Source organism: Choloepus didactylus, chromosome 7, assembly GCF_015220235.1.
Source record: "Choloepus didactylus isolate mChoDid1 chromosome 7, mChoDid1.pri, whole genome shotgun sequence".
Classification (NCBI taxonomy): domain Eukaryota; kingdom Metazoa; phylum Chordata; class Mammalia; order Pilosa; family Megalonychidae; genus Choloepus; species Choloepus didactylus.
The window spans coordinates 41,261,876-41,281,305 of NC_051313.1; the positions used below are offsets into that span (position 1 = coordinate 41,261,876).

The window sequence follows — 19,430 nt, forward strand, 5'->3', positions numbered from 1 at the left end:
AGTGAGAGGTTAATTCACCTGTTTAAGGTTACACAGCTGGCAGGATTTCAACTCTGGGTGTCTTACTCCAAAGCAGACACACTCAACCCCCAGTTTGCACTGAAGAACACAGAAGAAGTTTGGTTGAACTACGCCAATCATGGTAACTGATATTTGGTAATATTTTCCAAGAGTCTGTTCTAGAAGAGAACTTACAGGGGAAGAAGCTAGTTTAGAGACATCCTGCGGTCTGGCCTCTGCTCTGTGCTGCTTGAAGCTATGCTGCCCAAGGGGCAATTTTGGTTGCCATTTTCAAAGGACTCAAGCCCCCAGACCCTAAGAATTATAATGTCTTTTATGAATAACATCTGTGAAATGTGGTCATTGATGTCCCAAGGTGTTAAAATGCTTCAAAATTCAGTGAAGTGGTATATTACCCATTCCTGGGACCAGTTTTTAGAATAGGAAGTCAGTCCTCCAAGGTGAACTCAAGTAGAGAGTTATAACTGCACATTTGTTATATACTTGGAATTAAGGTTTATGCATTCATTCAACAATATGAAGCACCACCTCGTAACCACTGGGTTGTTATCACCAGTCACTGAGACGTTCTTCCATTCGGACCCTGGAGACTGGAAGATTTTTCCAGCCAGAGGAGGGGTGTCCTTACCGCCTGGCGAGCCCATCTGGACAGACGCTCTCTCAGCATCCTCCAGCTGACCTCGTAGCTCTTCTACGCGCTGGAAGGCGCCCAGCTTCACGCTGCGCTCCTGGGCGAGCCGGCTTCTCATCTGGGGGTGAAAGTGCCTGGGAAGCGGAGATACTTTGCGGGGCCCACCCGAGCTCCCTCAGTCCACAGCAGGTTCCTGCGGACAGTGTGGGTCCCAGGCCACCCCTGCAACACAAGTCTTCACCATCCCCTGGTCAGACTGACCTCAGTCTTCCGAGAATCAGGAGCTCCAGGAAGGTCAAGGACTTAGCCAAAGAGGAATGCAGCCCTTGGGAACTCTTTTGTACTTTTTAATAGCCTGGAGTTTACTTACTAAATGTGTATCTTTTATGTTTATTTCATAAAAGAGAAGGGATGGAGAGAGAGAGAGGGTGAGGGCCAGTTCACATCTACCCCGAGGACCCACAGCAGAGAAAAGACTTGCTCTCTGCCGGGTCTCTATGTTCAGCTCAGCTCATCAACTGCTCGGAATGTCCTGAGCTCTGTCTCCCAGGCTTGAAATAAGGCTCGTACCTAGAGGCAACCTCTGAATTTACTTCTGCAGTTCTCCCCACTGGGACCCAGAGTCCCCAGGCCAGAGTTATGGGGTCCAAAGTGCATCTCATTTGCATAGCTCACAGTTATTTTTTTTCTTTTTAAATTTATTTAATCTTTTCCTATTTCTTTTTTTATTAGAGCAGTTGTAAGTTTACAGAAAAATCATGCAGAAAGTAGAGTTGCCATGTGTGCCGGTTCAGATGTGTTATGGCCCCCAAAACACCATTATCTTTGATGCAATCTTGTGGGCGCAGATTGGTTAATCTTTTTGATTAAGGTGTGACCTTTTGATTGGATGTTTCCATCGAGATATGACCCACCCAACTGTGGGTGATGACTTTGATTGGATAGGTTCCATGGAGGTGCTACTCCACCCATTCAGGGTGGGTGTTAATTGGATCACTGGAGTCATATAAAGGAATTCACAGACAGAGGGACTCAGAGCAACTGAGAGTGATATTTTGAAGAGCAGCTGCAGCCAAGAGAGGACAAAATTCCCCAAGAGCAATGCTTTGGAGAATGCCATTTTGAAACGCAACTTGGGAGCAAGCAGACGTCAGCCATGTGCCTTCCCAGCTAACAGAGGTTTTCTGGACGGTGGCCTTTCTCCAGTGAAAGTACCCTTTGTTGATGCCTTACCTTGGACACTTTATGGCCTTAAGACTGTAACTTCATAACCAAATAAACCCCCTTTATAAAAGCCAATCGTTTTCTGGTGTTTTGCAAAAGGGCAGCATTAACAAACCAGAACACCATATAACTCCCTCACACTTGCCTAATTGTTTTTAACTATTTAAAAAGTCATACTAAATGCGTGTTTTAAATCCTACTCCTGCCTGTACAGACCCAACAAGAAGGCCCTGCACTCTCTGAGCTGTGTCCACAAGCTTGTCTTAATAAACATTAGAGAAGGCTGTTCCTTGTGTGCATGGGTGTTCTCAAACGTAGTTTAAACTTCAGAAGATTATCAGATCTCCAGAGTTAGGAAAACTTCCTAATATAAACTAAGTGTGAAGTCTCTCCTCCAGGGATTTGTGCAAAATTCCCATCCCCCAAGGTGGGAGCCAGAGGAAACATCCAGATTCCCTGAGCCAGGCCAGGCTAAATCATTTGGGCAAATGCTAGCAAACTGAAACATGCTTAAGCAGGACATACTCAGTGTCAGCGCCCCACCTCCATTTCACAGAGGTAGCTTCTGTGTCTTGCCCAAGACCATACAACCAGTTGGTCGCAGAGCCAGAATTTGAATTCAGGTTTTTTCTACCTGTTTCCAAAGCCTGTCCACCTTCATATTCTCAACAAAATACAAACAACCAACATTTATTGAGAGCTATGTATCAGTCCCTGTTCTAAGCACTTTGAATTAACTAAATTCATCCTCCCACAAAACCTATAAATGAATACTGTTATTATCTCCATTTTACCGATGAGGAAACTAAGACACAGAGAGACCGTGGACCTTACCCAAAGTCACACAGCTAGTGCCATTTGGAGGGCCTGGGGTTGTGAACTGGGCATGTGACTCCAAATGACCTCGGCAGGCCCAGGGGTGGGCAAGGACACTGATGCTCTCTGAGGCCAGATGGTGTTTCTGCCCAAGAGTCGGGAGGCTGCTGGCCGGGGGCTCTGGGGGGCTAGCAAGTCAGTGGCTTGTTCTTTGGGGTAGGTATGCCCCAGAGGTATGCCCTGAACTGCTGGGATTGCTGCAGGGGTAGTTTAGGAAAGGCTAGCAGTTGTTTTTACCTACATATCTGGAAAACATGTATCTATTGGAAGAAATCTCAAAATATTTCTGTTTTGACTACCTGTAGAAACTCTGCCATTAACCAAGCAACTAACTACTAACTAGAGAGGACTTTGAGACACCAATCTATGAACCTCCCAATTTTTGTGGTGGCTTTCAGAAAAGCATCATTTGTAGGACAAATGGGTGATGCCAAATTTTTCTTACAGATTTACTCATATTTTATAATGTTTACTTTTCATGAAATAAATGCAAAACTCTAACTTTCTTTTCTTCTAAAACTATTCAATTTCTCTCTCCATGTCTACAAAAATATTTTCTCTAGAGTTCCATCAACTCAGTTTTTATCATTTTATTTTATTTTGGGGAGGTCATTTAACTTTTGTAGAATTCTCCTTACTGATCTCACCCTTAAGTACTTGGAAAACTTGGCCAATAAGTTAATTTAGTTTTCCAACTTCTCTCTCCTAATATCTCTGGTGAGTTAATTAAGTGATTTTAATTAATTCAGTGCATATGCATGAAGTGCCTGCTCTGAAAGAGGCTGCTTCTTTTTGTTTTGTATTGAATTATATTCTGTGGTCTCCTTTGTCGGACCTTGCATTAATCCACATTTATATTTTATTATTTCCTCCTATTTTTTTTCCCACCATAGAGTATATTTAACAAGAATATATTGATTGCAAACCATACCCGCCTTTCTTTTTTGTCTCTGCAGTGCCAGAAACAGTTTGAATCAAATCCTTTAAGAATAGTTTCTGTGATGCATGCAGCTTTTCCAGACTACTTCTGAGAATTTTCTAGAGGATCCCTAGATCAAAGCTTAGGGCTCTGAGGAAACATGTTTTTCTAGTTGATTACAGGTGCCAAGATGTCGAGCCTTGGGCACGCAGGCCATCATCTCTTGCCTTAGGCAGCCCAAGCCATCACCTAGTGTGAGTATAATATTACCATTTCCCTGGCGTGTCTAGATGTGACAAAGGTTGAGAAACACTGCCGTGGAGAGCAAGAGAGGGACACGGAAGGCAGGAGAATGAAACGGTTCTTGCTGGACGTCCTAATTCACTCTCAAGTGGGCACTACCTCTCCCTGAAATTTACCTGTTGGATTTCTCTCTTAACTTTCTTCCGTTGAAGCTGGCCCAGTTTAGAAGCCCTCTCAGCCTCTTCGGTAAGGAGCTGCAGTTGTTGTTCCTTTTGCTCCACATCTTCCAGGAGCTTCTCCATGCTGGATGTCTTCATCAAATCCAGCTGCTGCCGGCTGAGAACCTCCTGAGTCACTCTGTGCTCCAACTCCTTCAGCAACTGAGCCTGTGGCAGGAGAAGCCCAGAGGAAACAAAGGCGCAAGCCCTTCTTCTCAGCAGAAGGCGGGGAGCGAGAGGTTGGTCAGCACCTCCCCTTACTGGGGCCTGGGGAGGAACTGAGTGGTGTATGCCTGGGTCAGGGAGATCCGGCCCAGCTGTGCGCCCTCCCCCACCCCCCCACCCCCAGCAGGCAGCAGACCACCAGGATGGAGCCACGGAGTCCTGCCTGGCATTTAGATTCTAAGCCCCGAGGTGACACTCAGGGGAAAACAAAACCAACCACCGCCACCACAAGCCAGGAAAGTGATCATGTCATTTCACAGCAATAGCAGCTCAAATAATTTGGTCTTTTAAAATCAAGATTAGATGACAATGTGTATGCAAAGTAATCAACTAATCATACCTATTACAAGTTACACTTGTACTGTCACTGAGCCTTCTTGAGATTTCAGTGCCAAGGTGTGACGTCAGGGGACAGGGTGACGGAATACATGCAGTGGGTGGGGAAGGGAGGTTCTAATCTCGGCTTTAATTTCCAGAATAACTTTGGGGGAGCCAGGTTCTAGTCGGTTAAAAAAGGAAAACAGTAGTGATAGTGTGGTTCTGTTCTGAAATTTTTCTGAGTAGCACTATTAGTACTGGCTGGTCAATCCTTAATTAGAATATTAATAGCAGTAATTATTGACATGTTTATGGTGATTTTCCAGTTGACCAAGTACTTTACATCATTAATTCACCTGATGTACAATAATGGAGGAATTGGAGTCCAAAATGAACAATCAAATAAGTAAACCATATTTCATGCATTAAGTATGCCCAGCTTTCCCAGGCTGTTACCTAAATTCGGCTGTTCTGTCTAAACCGAGGGTCCTCTGCTTTATTCATGCTTGGAAGGATGGTACCATTGTTAAGAACTTAGACATGAAACAACTTTATTTTGGTGCCAGCCCCTATTGAGCAGGAGTAACATCTGAGAGTGAGACTCAGTGTGGCTCATCAGGAAAGGACCTAAGACTCCCTGGGGTATGGGCTGATGACTGGGCCACATTCCGTGTGCAGAGGGTTGCCATCAAAGGAGAGCGGGCTGGGGAATGAAAGGTGTTGTGCTTGAGGCAGAGATCCAGACATGGTAAAATTATGCTCTGGGAATTGTACACACACACACACACACACACACACACAGGAAAACAATCTTGCATGTGAATGATACTTTACCATTTCAGCCAAATACAAATAAGAACCAAGGCCTGTTGGCCACTGCCCTTGGTTTCGGGGCTGGGCAAGAAGGGAGAATGGAAGCCAAAGCCTTAAGATCTGCTCAGTTTCACACTGGGGAGCTCTGGTGGCTGTGACAGGCAGCCAGCCATAGGGCAGCTTCTAGTTGCCACATTCAGCTTTGCAGAGCGTGTTCAGAGAGAGGAAGAGCTAGTCTGAGGCCCAGATACCTGCTTGTCCTGCTGCTTCCACATCTTCGCGTTGTCAGCCTGGGCCCTGGCCAGTGCCTGCCTTAGAGCCAGTAACTGTTGCCGAAATAAAACCACTTCTCGTTCTGCCATTAGCTTGATGCTAAAACATTCTTTTTTACTTTGAATAACTTCCTGGAAACATCCCAAACACAGCAAGATAGGAAATAAGTTCCTATTGTTTTAGTTTCACAAGCAGCCACGTCATCATCTATCTTTCTTTGAAACTTCTGGTATTACAAAGCTCCTGTTTGTCACTGCTTCCATGATTTTCATTAAAAGTAGTGGACCAAATCAGAGTAAACACTTGCAGAAACTATAACAGCAAAGGTGTCCAAACTGCTATTAATGTATTTTGGTTTCAATTTGCTTTAAAGCAGATTTTCCATTTATTATCTTGTGACTTCATTTTCCTCAGATGAATCATGTATGAAACCCAAAGATGTGCAATATTTTGACAAAGCTGCCTCAAGCCCTTGGTAAACCAGCAACTTCAACTTTTCCCTTCCCCTGTGCTAAACCCTCTGATCTGCTTTCCCTCACCATTTGCTTCTGCCTCTTTCCTATCCCTCCCGAGTTTCTGACATTGCCCAAATGCAAGAAAAATCCCCAACTGTCATCCTTCAATGCAGTTGCCAAGGGCCACCGGGGCCACCAGTGAGCCGCTGCGGTCAAGGCGGCCAGCCACCCCCAGGACGGGCCAAGCTTCCCTCCCGGGCGCTCACCTCCTCTGCCCTCCTCAGCTGGCCCCCAAAGCGTGACTGCTGCACCGCCAGCCGCCAGAGGCCCAGGGTCCTCAGTTTGCCCACAAGCGCGACCAGTCTGCAGTTGTCCTCTTCCAGGGCCCGCAGCTGATTCTGCTAAGAAGACCCCCTTTCACCAAAGGCTGACCCCAAACGTTTCTCGGGAAGGGCATGAATCCTGGCATCAGAAGTACACCTTCCAAAAGATGACACAACTGTGCCGCGAGCCCCAGTGTCCTGTTTAAATGCATAGCGCGAAGCTTTCCCAGGGAAACCGGGCTAGGATGTAAAGGGAGCTAACGGCGGTTAAATGCTAGGAGGAAATGCTGCTATCCCATTGCGAAATGAAAGCACATACTTTGGCTGGGTCTTCTTTCATTCCTTCATTGGGTCTGGCAGAGCCCCATTTTTTCTTTAGGTCCTTCATGTTGTCCACCCCTTCTCGTCTCACCTCGCTGATGAGCTCACACACTTTCTGAATCAAATTTAGCTGATTCTCATCCAGCTTCTCCTGCAAATTGCAGACTTAAGTTAAGGAAATACAATGGATTTGGGGGGCACGCAGGGCAATGGAGGAAAAGCCATGTTGCTTCAAACACCCAACTTGCAGAAATGAGTTCACATTAAAGTATCATCCACCCAGACAATTATTCCATCATGCATGATATGGAAGGTCACGTTTGTGGCCCCTTTAGAATTGTCTAACCCACAAGACTTCATCGTTTGGACTCCTGCACATCAGACAGCGTGCCTATGTTGTCCAATGCAGGTGGGAGGTCACAGACAGAAAACCTGCTGTCTGAATTGCCCCTTGGGAAGGATGACTTGGGAAATTGAACCTAGGGTTTTTAGCTGTCGGGTTGTCTCAGAGCGTAATCTGCCCAGGCAAAACACTGCAGATCAGCCACTACCAAGGAACTCCACTAAAAATAAAGTGGAGGAAGGAATCAGCCTGACTACTTCCCCGCTTAAACTCCAGCAGAAATCTTATTATGAAACAGCCCATTCTAAATGGCTCGTGGCAAGGTAGAAACAACGTAATCCATGGTGAGTACAATTCCAGACTCAGCATCCTTGGGGTGAGTGGGGAGGGGGTCCTCTCTAACCACTCCCTGGAGAGGAAGGTAGGGGGGCAGTGCCGGGGGGAGGGCCACGGCAGAAGCCTGGCTGCTGATCTCACAGCTGAAGTTTCCCAGCCTTCTAGGGTAGAAGAGGGATCTCTCCACTGGGGGCTTGGTGGAACTATTTTAGCTTGGGAGAAGTAGAGAATCTACTTTTTGTTTAGGAATCTAGCAGAAGCTTAAAAGAATTTAAGAAATTTCTCAATCATTTCACTCTGGAAAGGTCCCAGCAAATTCCAACATTAGTGTCTGCTCACCACTCAGTATCAAGCCCAGCATTTTTGTTTTGATCCTTTATTCTTGTAAGCAGTTGAGGCCCCTTCTCAAGTAAGAAGGACTCTCCAGTCCTCTCTGGAATGACCAGGCCCAGGTAGAGCATCAGTGACACTCTCATCACCATGATGACCCAGGGACCACTCTGGAATCCCCAGGGAGAGACAGGAAGTGAGGACTCAAATGGGGCTAGCTCTGCTAGCAGGGAGGAGGGAGCGCTGGAGGAGGTGGCGTTGGACTTGGGTGGTGGTGGGTTTGTTCTGAACATCACACTTGCTGGGCTGCTGGACCAGGCTCCCTGATGGCCCTTTTCAGGAACAGGGCATCCATCTTACAGCTGCTGAGACACTGTGAGGAAGTCACTGGCTTCCACAGTGCGGGGGGCCCATGGGAACCCAGTCACTTCTCTTCTGGGATGGGTCTGCACTGACAGGTCGGCAGCTCCTGATGATGGATGTGAGAGAGAGGCTGGCAGGCATCCTGAGAGTAGGAGAAATCTCTGGATCAAATTCTGAATCCACCCAGCAGGTTCTCAGGAGGTGTTTGCTGCCACCTACCCCGGCGTTTGTCCTGGTCCCAGGTGCTGTGCTCTCCCACTTGGATAGTTACTCTCAGTAGACAAAACAGTGGTTTACACTGTTGGGGTCTTGCAGCAGCAGACTCCCAACCCAACAGCAATGAGAGGACAATAATGGCAACTGGCAATAGGGCATGAAACATGACGAACATCTAAATTTCTAAAAGTCAGTGTCTACCAAGATAAAATAATGACAACACATTGCTGACTGTCTTTCTGCAGCAAAAGCTAGGGCTGGAAAATTCTTGGGCTCAAGAGTCTCTTTTTACTACAAAGCCTATTTTGTCACTGATCCCTCTGTGCAGGGCCGATGTGGGAATCTGTTATGCCCAGCTCCCCACAGGGCTGCCCAGACATTTGACACAGGTTACTCACTTTTATGTGTAAACAGGTCATGAACAAAGCTTGGACTAATGCTTCATATTCTTCTTGGATTTCTTTTCTAATCTGATTTCTGAGATTCAGATTCTCCTCTTCCAAATCTGTGAGTCGGGCTCTCAAAGCAGTGATTTCCATGATCAAATCATGGCTGAGATCTGCAACCTAGCAGCAGAAATCTTTTTTTAAAAAATGAAAAAAGACTTAGGAATTCCAAACTGCTACTACAGAATAGTTCCGTGTTGATCAGTGTTGAATTTTCCCTTTTACTTTGAATCTAATAAAAAAGGTGACTATTCTGTTGCCCGTGGACAGAAGATTCCAAGGTTGGCCCAAAGTTCCCAGAACAGAGCAATATACATAGTAGGTGCTCAATAGGTGGCTGCTGCATGAAGGACCCCAGAAGAGCCACTACTTTTGCACTGTCAGTTGGGGAAAATACTTCAACTGTCTTGGCCTCTCTGGCAGTTTGGGGCTGTGCACCCCAGAAAAACATGTTCTTAAACAATCCATTCCTATGGGTGTGAACCCATTATAAGCAGGACCTTTTGAAGAGGTTACTATCAGGATGGCCTTAATACTATTACTGGAATCCTTTATAAACAGAATGAAAGAAAGCCACAGAAGAAGCGAGAAGCTGAAAATCAGCAGAACCTGGAAGAGAAGAGAGAGGCCAGGAGAGGCCGCCATGTGCATTGCCATGTGACAGAGGGGCCCAGGACCAAGGATTGCCAACAGTCAGCCCCCAAACGCCAGTCTTGGGAAGAAGGCATTGCCTTGATGATGCCTTGATATGGACTTCTCCTAGCCTCAGAATCGTGAGAAAAATTCCCATTATTTAAGCCAAAGCATCACATGATACTTGCTTTAGCAACAAGGAAACTAAAACAGCTTCCATCTCCAAACTAGTCTTCCCTTGACACTTCAATCCAAATACCTCTTCTTTGGAATGTGCCTTAACTGGCTTCAAAAGACAACAGCAAAAGAGAAAAATACACAAAATAAACAAACAAACAAAAAAAAAAAAAAAAAAAGAGGGAAGAAAGGAAGTAAACCCACAAATAGAACAACAGCAACAAAATAAAAAAACCAACCAAAAACTCAAGAAAGAAAAAACCTCTAAGGAGAGTTGCTTACAAAAAGTGCAAACACACGCCTGTGGGTGTTTCTGTAGGGGCACCTTCATTGACAGGACTTCTATAGACTACCCCTGAAGGTGGCACAAGCAAATGACATTAAGAAGTTTCATTTCTGACTAACTACGAGAGGACGGATTTGAGAAACGGAGAAGAGAACCGCTTTTAGTAGTAACCAACCTACCTGCCCAACATCTTCTTCAGGTGGATTCTGACGTCTTTGTACAATGTCTAATTCCTGAGGAGGAGAAAGTAGTACACAACCAAACTCAAACCGTTAGTCTTCCAACCATGGTCCAATTCAGAACCACCTGCTCCAGACACCTCCTATTTGTGTGGCTGGAGCCTCATTTGGAGCTCACTTGGCGCCAGGGCTGTGCTTGTCATGCATTGGACTTTATGATGTCCAACACAACATCAAAGACAGCATCAACTTCTAGGCAGCCACATGATGCAGAAGACTCAGCTATGGGGATAAGCCAAAATAGAGGCAAATCCAAGATTCAACATTTGATATTTTAATGCATCGTTTGATTTTTTGGCTAGTCTTTCAGGCTTTTCTTAGGTACAATTTAAAATTACACTGAATCTCTGATGCAATCCTTTTCAAAACTGTGTGCTATCTAGGGCAGTGACTCTTGGATCCCACTAATGGGATCTCAGATTAAGGAAGTCTCATCAGTGGAGCTGGCCCATGATATTCATCCTGAAAACAGAATTTGTTCAAGGATCCTGGCTCCTTAACTAGACCAGGAACAGCTCACAGCACCTTGTATTCCCGCTGAGGGTGGGAATGTCAGCTCTACCTCCTCCCCAGGGGCCCAGCCTCTTTGGGGTTTATCTCTTAAATTCCCACTAGACACCTCAAAGCACACAGCACAGTGTTGTTGGGACCATCAACTTTGATGCAGAGAATATCAGAGCCCAAGAAAAACAGCCCATGTGAAGAGAAGTTTGGAGAATACCACTCACCCTCAACTCTTGCATAAGAAAAAATTCCCCACTCAATTTTACTTTCTTCTTCCCAGTGGCTCCTGGGCCCCCCTGCCCACACTCATTCCCACTTGCACTTCTCATCTCTCTGGGAACATACTTGCTCTTTTTGGCAGAGCTTCTGCCTCGTGTGCTGCAACACATGCTCGTAGCACATGGAGTAGGTCTCAAAATTGCTGCGTTCTCTTGCCATCACATCACAACCCAGGGAAAGGAGGCAGGACTCGAGGTGATCTTTCCTGAAAGTGATCTGAAAAGGCAGGCGTATCATCCACAGCAGCTCCAGCGGGGCTGCCTCGCCGCACCAGTGCTCAGGGCACATGTGGCCAAGCCTTAAAGATTTGCCTCCATCTCTCCTTTCCCAGGACAACGGCTCTAGCCTTCCAAGCCTTTCTCAAGTTTGCTCTTAACATGTGCACGGCCAGGGTCAAGAACACAAAAGGAGGCCCACATATCATGTGTCTAAATATTCTGAATACTTAAAAGTTAAAAAACAAACTATTAAAATAAAAATGTTAAATTCCCTCACCTCAAAAAAATAGATCTTCAAAATGACCTTGAAGTCCAGGTCTGAATTTATAATTCTTGGACTACTCCAAGTTGTGTGCTGAAATTTGGTGACTTGGGGGTAGCTGGTTCCCAGTCCAGAGTTTACAGTGTTGCCTCGTTCTCATCCCACAGCCTCAGGCCATACCATGAGCTACCCCACCCCACCCATCCATGTGAGTGGATGCTGCAACCCACATGTCTACATTCCATACACACCCCTCCACACACATGTCCTTGGGCACTCCACCCCAGGGTGTGCACTCTGGTGGTGAGGGCCATTCTTGTCCTGGGGAGGATCATCTAGGAAGAGGCCTGTTCAGGGCCTTGGTTACCTGGAGCATGGCCTAGAAGGAGAGCAGGGGCTCTGGGTGGGCATGTCTCCTTGGTCCCGGGGATTTCTTACCTCGTGAGGAAAGGAGTGGCTGGCGGAGGACCAGAGTGCAGCCCTCTAAAGTGTGGGGCCACGGGTTGGGCCCCTCTTGCTCTGTCTAAAGGCTGCACTGCTCATTCCTAGACTATTCCATTCCCTCCCTTCTCCAGGAGATGGGGTGCCCTTTTTGAAGAGGTGGCTATTAAGGAACAGAGGAAAAACCCACCCCTCCAAGGCAGCCTTAGATTTAGGCTCTGGGGAGAAATGGGAGCCCATGTGTAGAAGGTAGGACAGAGCCAGCCGAACAGGACCTGTGTATCCATGTGAGGGTCAGTGTGTGGGGATGTCTGTATATCTGTATATGTCTGTGTGTCTGAGTGTGTTTGTGTCTTTATCAGTGAGTGTATCTATGTGTGTTTGTGTGTGTCTGTGGGTATGGTTGTGTCTGTGTATGTGTTCTGTATCTCTCTGCTTCTCTGTTGTGTGTCTGCATCTGAGAGAGTTGTACATCTGTGTGCCTCTGTGTTTGTGTATGTCTCTGTGTGACTGTGTCTGTGCGTCTGCATCAGTGAGTGTGTCTTTCATTGTATCTGGAGGTCTTAGGAGGCCAGGTCTAGAGCACCTTCCACCCTTACATGAGCTTGGTCTGGGACACTCTGGGGGCAGGCCCCACTGCCTGGCAGTCTGCTGCAGGAGCGAGGCTGCCCTCAGAGCCTGGGCCGGGTCCACTGGCTCTGTATTGATTTTCTCACCAGCCCAGAATGCTCTCCCATCAGCACAACCTCAGTGTCCCCACCAACTTCCAGAGGAAGCTCAGATGGGCTTCCCCAAGGCAAGTTATTGAGGAAAAGTAGCAGAGATGGAAAACAATGATGAAGCCTAGTATTGAGGAAGGGGTGGGAAAAGCAGCCACTCACTCACTGCCCGGGCGGGGGGGATGAATTAGTATGGCATTTTGGAGGGCAGGCAGGAGCTATGAAAAAGTTTTTAAAAGATCATGACCTTTGACCCAGTAACTCCTCTTTTAGGAATTTATCTTTAGGGAATAATGAAGTTATACACAAAAATACATGTAAAGGTATGTTTTTTACAGCATTCTTGGAAATAATCTGAAGGGTCAAACAATGGCAAATGGGTGAATCCATTCTGGTCCATTTATATGATGAAATACTAAGCAGCCACCAAAAATCAGTCTGTGGACATATGTTTAATGACAAGGAAAGAAGTTGATAGCAAAGTCAAGTGGAAAAAAAACACACTACCAAAAAGGGTCATATAGAACAATCTTAATTTGTACAAAAAAAGAGTGCATGAATAGGAAAAGAGCTATATTTGTAAGTGAGGTTTGGAAGGAAATATACCAAAATGATAATAGTGGTTATCAATCAGTGGTAAGATTAGAAGTGCATTTCCTAACACATCATATTTCTATTTTCTAATACAGTATAATCATAAAGTGTACAAACAATCAAGAGATAATAAAGCTTTTTAAAAAGTCATCAACTGTATCGGCTTGGCAGGATGCACTCAAGGTATGGACAATGGAATCAGGAGATGACAGCATGAGGGACAGGGTCACCGTGAATATTCTGGGCAGTAGCCAACCCCGTCTGCCACTCACTAACTAGCGCTCCTCAAGGGGCTGCTCAGTAGAGTGGGGGTGAGGACAGGCTGCCCTGTATCTTCTATACTTCTTGCCCCCACCCACCCCTTGGAAAGTGAGCTCCAGGGCAGCCAGAGTTTAGCTGTTGATACCAAGGCAAAGGGAACCCAAACTTTTCTCCCCTGAACCTTGACTTCTTTATGGTGAGAGGGCCACAGCTAAAGGGTTTAGTAATGACAAAGGAAACACCTCCTGGCCTGGCCACGATGACACTGTGAGATGGCACAAGACAGCATTAGAGGCCAGCACGGTGTGACGAGTGACCTTTCCCAGCTGGGCCAGGCCCAGGACTCAGAGCCAGCCAGAGTGTCTCACCGCTGACTGTCCTGGGGCAGCAGTGCCCGGGCACGGGCATGCCAACAGGCCTCCAATGGCACTGCAGTGGGGTGCACGCTTCTCAAACTAACTTCACTTTCATCACCCCAGACACAGAGGGCACAGCGGCCCCCTGCCATACAGCACACCACTCCTCTTTTTGCCAACATAATCTTTTACCCAGCAAGGGTGAAGAACACTTTGGTGGGTCTGCATCACACCAGAGAGGTGAGAATAGCCAAGATGCCGCCTTGAGCATCTTCCAGTGGCCAGAGAAGTTTTGTGGCTGCCTTCCCTGTGTGACTCCCAGGCTCCCAGCACTCCCTTCCTCCAGGTGAACTCTGTTCCTGCAGACTATGTGCTAGGCCTTCCTGAAGCAGCATTTGGAGCCACTGAGCTCTGCAGCTGGGTTACTGCTCATGTGGTTTCTGTGGGCACAGTCCTTCCATGGCTCTCAGGGCACTCTGCTACCTAAAAACTGTTCTACAACCTTCCCCCACTCCATCTTTCTAGGTTGCTAAATGTCAGCTCTGATGGAGTCAAAATGCACTGTGAAGGGGCTTCATCTGCCAGCTTCAGCTACAAGGCAGACCCCTAAGAGTGAAACTCGTGGGCTGAGTTCTGCCAGGGGAGCAGCACTGCCCTCCACTGTGCTGGCCATCGCTGACATTTAAACCTGAGCCAAGACGGAAGGGCCCTAGACTGTTGCACAGATTCTGCAGAAAAGTGAACTTGGGGTGAAGCACGGCAGGTGCTAGGCTCTATCACAGCAAAAGGCTGGTCCTGTAGCCTGCTGGGAGCAAACTGTGCTTCTGTGCTTTGCTCTGTCTTGGAACCCCTCATGGCAATTTGTCACAGCAGGCACACACAAGGTGTTTTGATGAAATTTCTAAAATCCCCACTCCCGCTAACAAAATGCTTCAGTGACTTCCCACTGACTCTGGGATAATATCCAAGTTCCTATGGGCTGCACACAAGGCCATTCAGCATCTGGTCCTGCCCACCTTTCCAATGTCCTTCTCTGAAATCTTTGCTAATTCCCCTGTGCTAGTTTGCCCTGCCTTTCCTTCCCAGCCCCTCTTCATCTGGCCAACTCCTACTTGTGCTTCAACACTTGGCCCAAACAACACCTCCTCAAGGAAGTCTTCCTTACCCGCCTCCCATCCCTCTCTGCAGCTGGCTTGGGCCTCCTTACCTGAACTCACATAGCACCCTGTGTATGCCTCTATCAAAGCATTTAATGCCTTTTCCCTGACATTGGTGGAACACCTGTCTCCATAAGCTCTTTGAGGGCAAAGACTTTATTTTTTGTCTTTATTTCTCTAACAAAGTACCTGCAAAAAATAGGAGATCTATAAATGTTTGCTTGCTGAATGAATGAATGACTCTTGACATAGGAATGGAAACAATTCTGGAAGCCATAAATAGACTACTACAGTTCTGATTTACAAACAAGTCTGTAATTCAGGTCAGTATGTTTAACATAAAATTTGAGCAAGATATTTGAACTGATTCTCAAAGGCTGGTTTTCTAGCATTTGGAAAAGGGAGCAGAGATGTCTACAAGCCAACAATGGTTTAAGAAAAGTCAGGTCAGATTACCCTTAATTCCTTCAGGTAATACAGTAGACACAGTGTAGGTACAAATGGAGAACACAGGTTGGGAGACTGTACAACTGAATGGACTTCCAGTCACTGAAAGAATTTGCCCAAAGAACCTGGCCATCCTGGAGGGGACCTAGAGTGGGCAGCACCGGGTTTGGGTTCTGTCCTGTCACACCTTGCCGTTAAGGACTTGAATGAAAATGCAGGGGACAAGTTTATGTGAACCTGAGAGGCAGAGAGAATGTACTAGAGATAAAAATCCAGGTTTTAAAAGATCTCAAGAGGTTCAAAGACTCAACCAAATTGAACAAGAACAAGGCCAGATAACATGGCAGCAGAAGAACGCCTGAATGCAATGCATGGACTTTAGAGGACTGCTAGTTGTGATGCAGCTGCCAAAACCCAATATACTCATGGACATTAGGGATTCCTAGCTGGCTGGACAACCTTGAATTTGGAGGGGACTGACCAGGATGGGGAGGGTGCTCAAATAAAATGGCTGAAGGAAATAGAGATGGTTTAGGCTGAAGAGAAGACTGCACTCAGGCGCCATGCAGTCTGAGCTCTGTACAGAGACACCCAGATGAGGGGGGAGTCGGGCCCCTGCTTCGTTCTCCAATCCATGCTCCCTTGCTGGGGTTGCATGTGTCTGGAGGAAGGGGATGTGTAATCCACCACCCAGAGGAATATCTCTTTTGATTTGTTGTCCTATCAGAGGCCCTTTTGGTAATTTGCACAGAGGCTCCACACAAGCTAGCAATGGCCCTCACTGAGCTTCTCAGACTGAGCTGCTCTCCAACAGCTAAAGGCTTATTGTGAGGCATCAGAACCATAGATTCCCTGCATGGTGTGGCAGGAAGGCCAAGTTCACCTCACCACAAGAGCCAACTGAAACAAGAGCTGCCCAGGGATGGTGGGATGGGGAAGAGAGTAAGTTCCCTGCTCCTGTAGATGATCCAGAAGAGGCTAGAAGAACACCAGACCCAGACTTTGGAGGGGTCCGTGTCCCAAGGTCCTGTGATTCTAAGACACCAGCAGGCTGACGCCAACTTGTCAGTGTGCCCCACTGTTTGGGTTGTACCTGATATGGGTTTGACCTGCCTACTAATGCCCAGCTTTCTTTCTGTCAGGATCTCACCCTCAAAGTTGGGGTGAAGTATATAGATAGGGGAAGAGCAGATCTTGAGCCACAAAACTGTTTCATTCAAACATTTTTCTGAGCACTCCCCACCTTATCACCTCTGTACCTCCGACTGGGAGCCGCTGAGCTGCAGGAACCCCAAAGGAACAAAACCTTGAGGACGGAACCACTTCACCCCCTTCATTTCTGTATAATTTAAAGCTTAAAGCAAATACTTGTCAATCACAAAGTTAAAGGAAAAATATATCCCCATCCCAGTTTGTGAATTCTCTCCCTCATAAGTAAGAACTGAAGTGTACATTATAAAATGAGGAATATTTGAAATATATTTGAAAATGTAAATTTGAGGGAAACATTATTTTAATAAATTGAACACATTTTGCTAAGCCAGGCTTTTAAAAATGGTTGAATTTCAAAGGAAATCGGATTCATATCTACCTAATGCACTTATGTTTAATTTATTAATGATCCTAAAAGCTCTGTTATGGCAAAATACCCACATACACTCTCTTATCCTGCCTTTTCAGCTGATTGCTTTGATTTAGCAAGGTACTTCCTGCCAAAGTAAACTTTCAAATCTCCAAGGACTGTGTATGTGTGTGTATGTATTAAATATATATTATTGTTATATATATATGTCATAAGAGTTGTTACAGATTCAAGTACTCTTCTGGAAGTTTACACACACAAAATTGTTGATGCTGTTTCCTTTGTGGAGAGGAAACTGGGGATGGTGGCGTGGAGGAGGGGTGAAAATTTTACTTTTCTTAACTACAAAATTTTTTCATATTGTACATTTAAAAAATGTTTTCTAGGGGATGTTTCTATTTTGGTTTTCTTCTTTAATGTTTTCTATATTAAAAAAACCAGTAACAAGAAATGTTGCTAACCATTAACTCAACATTAACTTTCTAAACAAACCCCAAGGTTACTTTAAAAATTTGACCAAATCTGAAATCACCCTGCACATATGAACATTCCAGTTATTTGCATCTTTATCAGAAATCAGTTCTTTTCCAAGAAGAAAATGATAACAAATGATTACTATTTGGGGTTTAGTCTCAGTATCAGCATCATTCTAGGAGAGGAGGGAAGTATTAGTAGATGCAGAAGGAGAGTCTTCTTTATTTGGGTTTATGTTTTAAAAAACCAGAATGACTAATTTTCAATACATACCTCTAGACCACCATCCTGATAATTCTCCATTAATCTCTGTATAAATTTTTCAACTATTTGTGGTCTTATGACTGAAAAGTTTTCTTTCATGACTTGGTGTTTCCACAGCTCTGGGGGAAAAACATAACAAAATTAGTATCATAAGACATTGACAACCATCACTAGCTATGAAGTGGTAACTTCTTGAGACACAATACTGGACAAACCCTGTCATATCTGAAAATATGCCACTTGTGCATGGGACAAGGGAGGTGAGGAGGTGGTTGAGGACCCGGGACCCTCTGGAACTTGGGAATAAGGAAGATCTTTAACAAGATTCCTAATTAGAAGATTTGGAAAAGCACCTCTGAAGCCCAGTGAACACAATGCCATTACCATAACTGAAAACTCGGAATCAAATGTTATTATTGACCCTTCCTGACATCAATTCTTTTATCTGAATGATTATTTGGGTCTAATACAAATATCAGGAACAAATGAAGAGTTATTATGTTTATCTGTTTTAGTACATTTCTGGTGCTACAGGGCAAAATTAATTTCAATATAGAGTTAATTTTATAAAGGAAAGGAAATCCAAAGGAGTCATGAATTAAAATGCTGTCTTAACTGTAGCAACCGTGCCAACATATATGAAATGATGCTCATTTAAAGTTATTCAGAGCAGCATTGTTTATGGCAGAAAAAGACTAGAAACAACACAAGTGCCCATCTTTAAGGGTCAGTTACTTAAACTATGGCACAGCCCAACAATGGAGTTACATGCAATTGTACAAAAAAAAAAAAAAAAAAAAGGACATTCTTCATGTTCTGAGATAAACAGAACCATAGACTGTTGTTCTAATTTGCTAATGCTGCCAGAATGCAAAACACCAGAGACCGATTGGCTTTTATAAAAGGGGGTGTATTTGGTTACACAGTTACAGTCTTAAGGCCATAAAGTGTCCAAGGTAATACATCAGCAATTGGGTACCTTCACTGGAAGATGGCCAATGGTGCCTGGAAAACCTCTGTTAGCTGGGAAGGCACGTGGCTGGCCTCTGCTCCAAAGTTCTGGTTTCAAAATGGCTTTCTCTCAGGATGTTCCTCTCTAGGCTGCAGTTCCTCAAAAATGTCACTCTTAGTTTGCACTTGGGGTATTTGTCCTCTCTTAGCTTCTCTGGAGCAAGAGTCTGCTTTCAATGGCCATCTTCAAAATGTCTCTCATCTATTTCTGTGCTTTCTTCAAAGTGTCCCTCTTGGCTGTGTCAACTTGCTCCTGCTGTCTCAGCTTATATACTGCTCCAGTAACCAAGGCCCACACTGAATGGGTGGGGCCACACCTCCATGGAAATTATCTCATCAGAGTTATCACCTACACTTGGGTGGGGCACATCTCCATGGAAACACTTAAAGAATTCCTATCTAATCAGCACTAAAATGTCTGCCCCACAAGATTGCATCAAAGAATATGGCTTTTTCTGGGGGACAATACATTCAAACTGGCACAACTGTTAAGTGAAAAATGCAAAGTGCAGGGCAGTGGACATAAAATGCTATCTTTTCTTTAAAAGAAAGATATAATGAAGATAATAAGGGGGGTATTCCCTCAAGCTTACTAGAGGTGAGTGCTCTGAAAATTCTCTTTCTCCTTTCTC

General features: G+C 45.4%; 1 protein-coding gene across 12 annotated transcripts in view; it reads right to left on the reverse strand.

Moving 5' to 3' along the window:
- Positions 1-19,430, reverse strand: part of LOC119539130 — a 206,621-nt gene that overhangs the window by 5,292 nt on the left and 181,899 nt on the right. For 6 of the 12 annotated variants that reach the window (XM_037842278.1, XM_037842280.1, XM_037842284.1 and 3 more), the window contains 9 exons: positions 17,797-17,906; positions 11,079-11,228; positions 10,170-10,223; positions 8,847-9,014; positions 6,859-7,011; positions 6,483-6,617; positions 5,740-5,892; positions 4,091-4,300; positions 650-770 (listed from right to left, as the gene is read on the reverse strand). In XM_037842278.1, the coding sequence (XP_037698206.1) occupies positions 650-770; positions 4,091-4,300; positions 5,740-5,892; positions 6,483-6,617; positions 6,859-7,011; positions 8,847-9,014; positions 10,170-10,223; positions 11,079-11,228; positions 17,797-17,906 (1,254 nt within the window). Of the gene's footprint in view, positions 1-649; positions 771-4,090; positions 4,301-4,554; positions 4,857-5,509; positions 5,893-6,482; positions 6,618-6,858; positions 7,012-8,846; positions 9,015-10,169; positions 10,224-11,078; positions 11,229-17,796; positions 17,907-19,430 lie in introns of those variants that run through there. The other 6 variants (XM_037842279.1, XM_037842286.1, XM_037842281.1 and 3 more) reach the window with 6 other exon arrangements.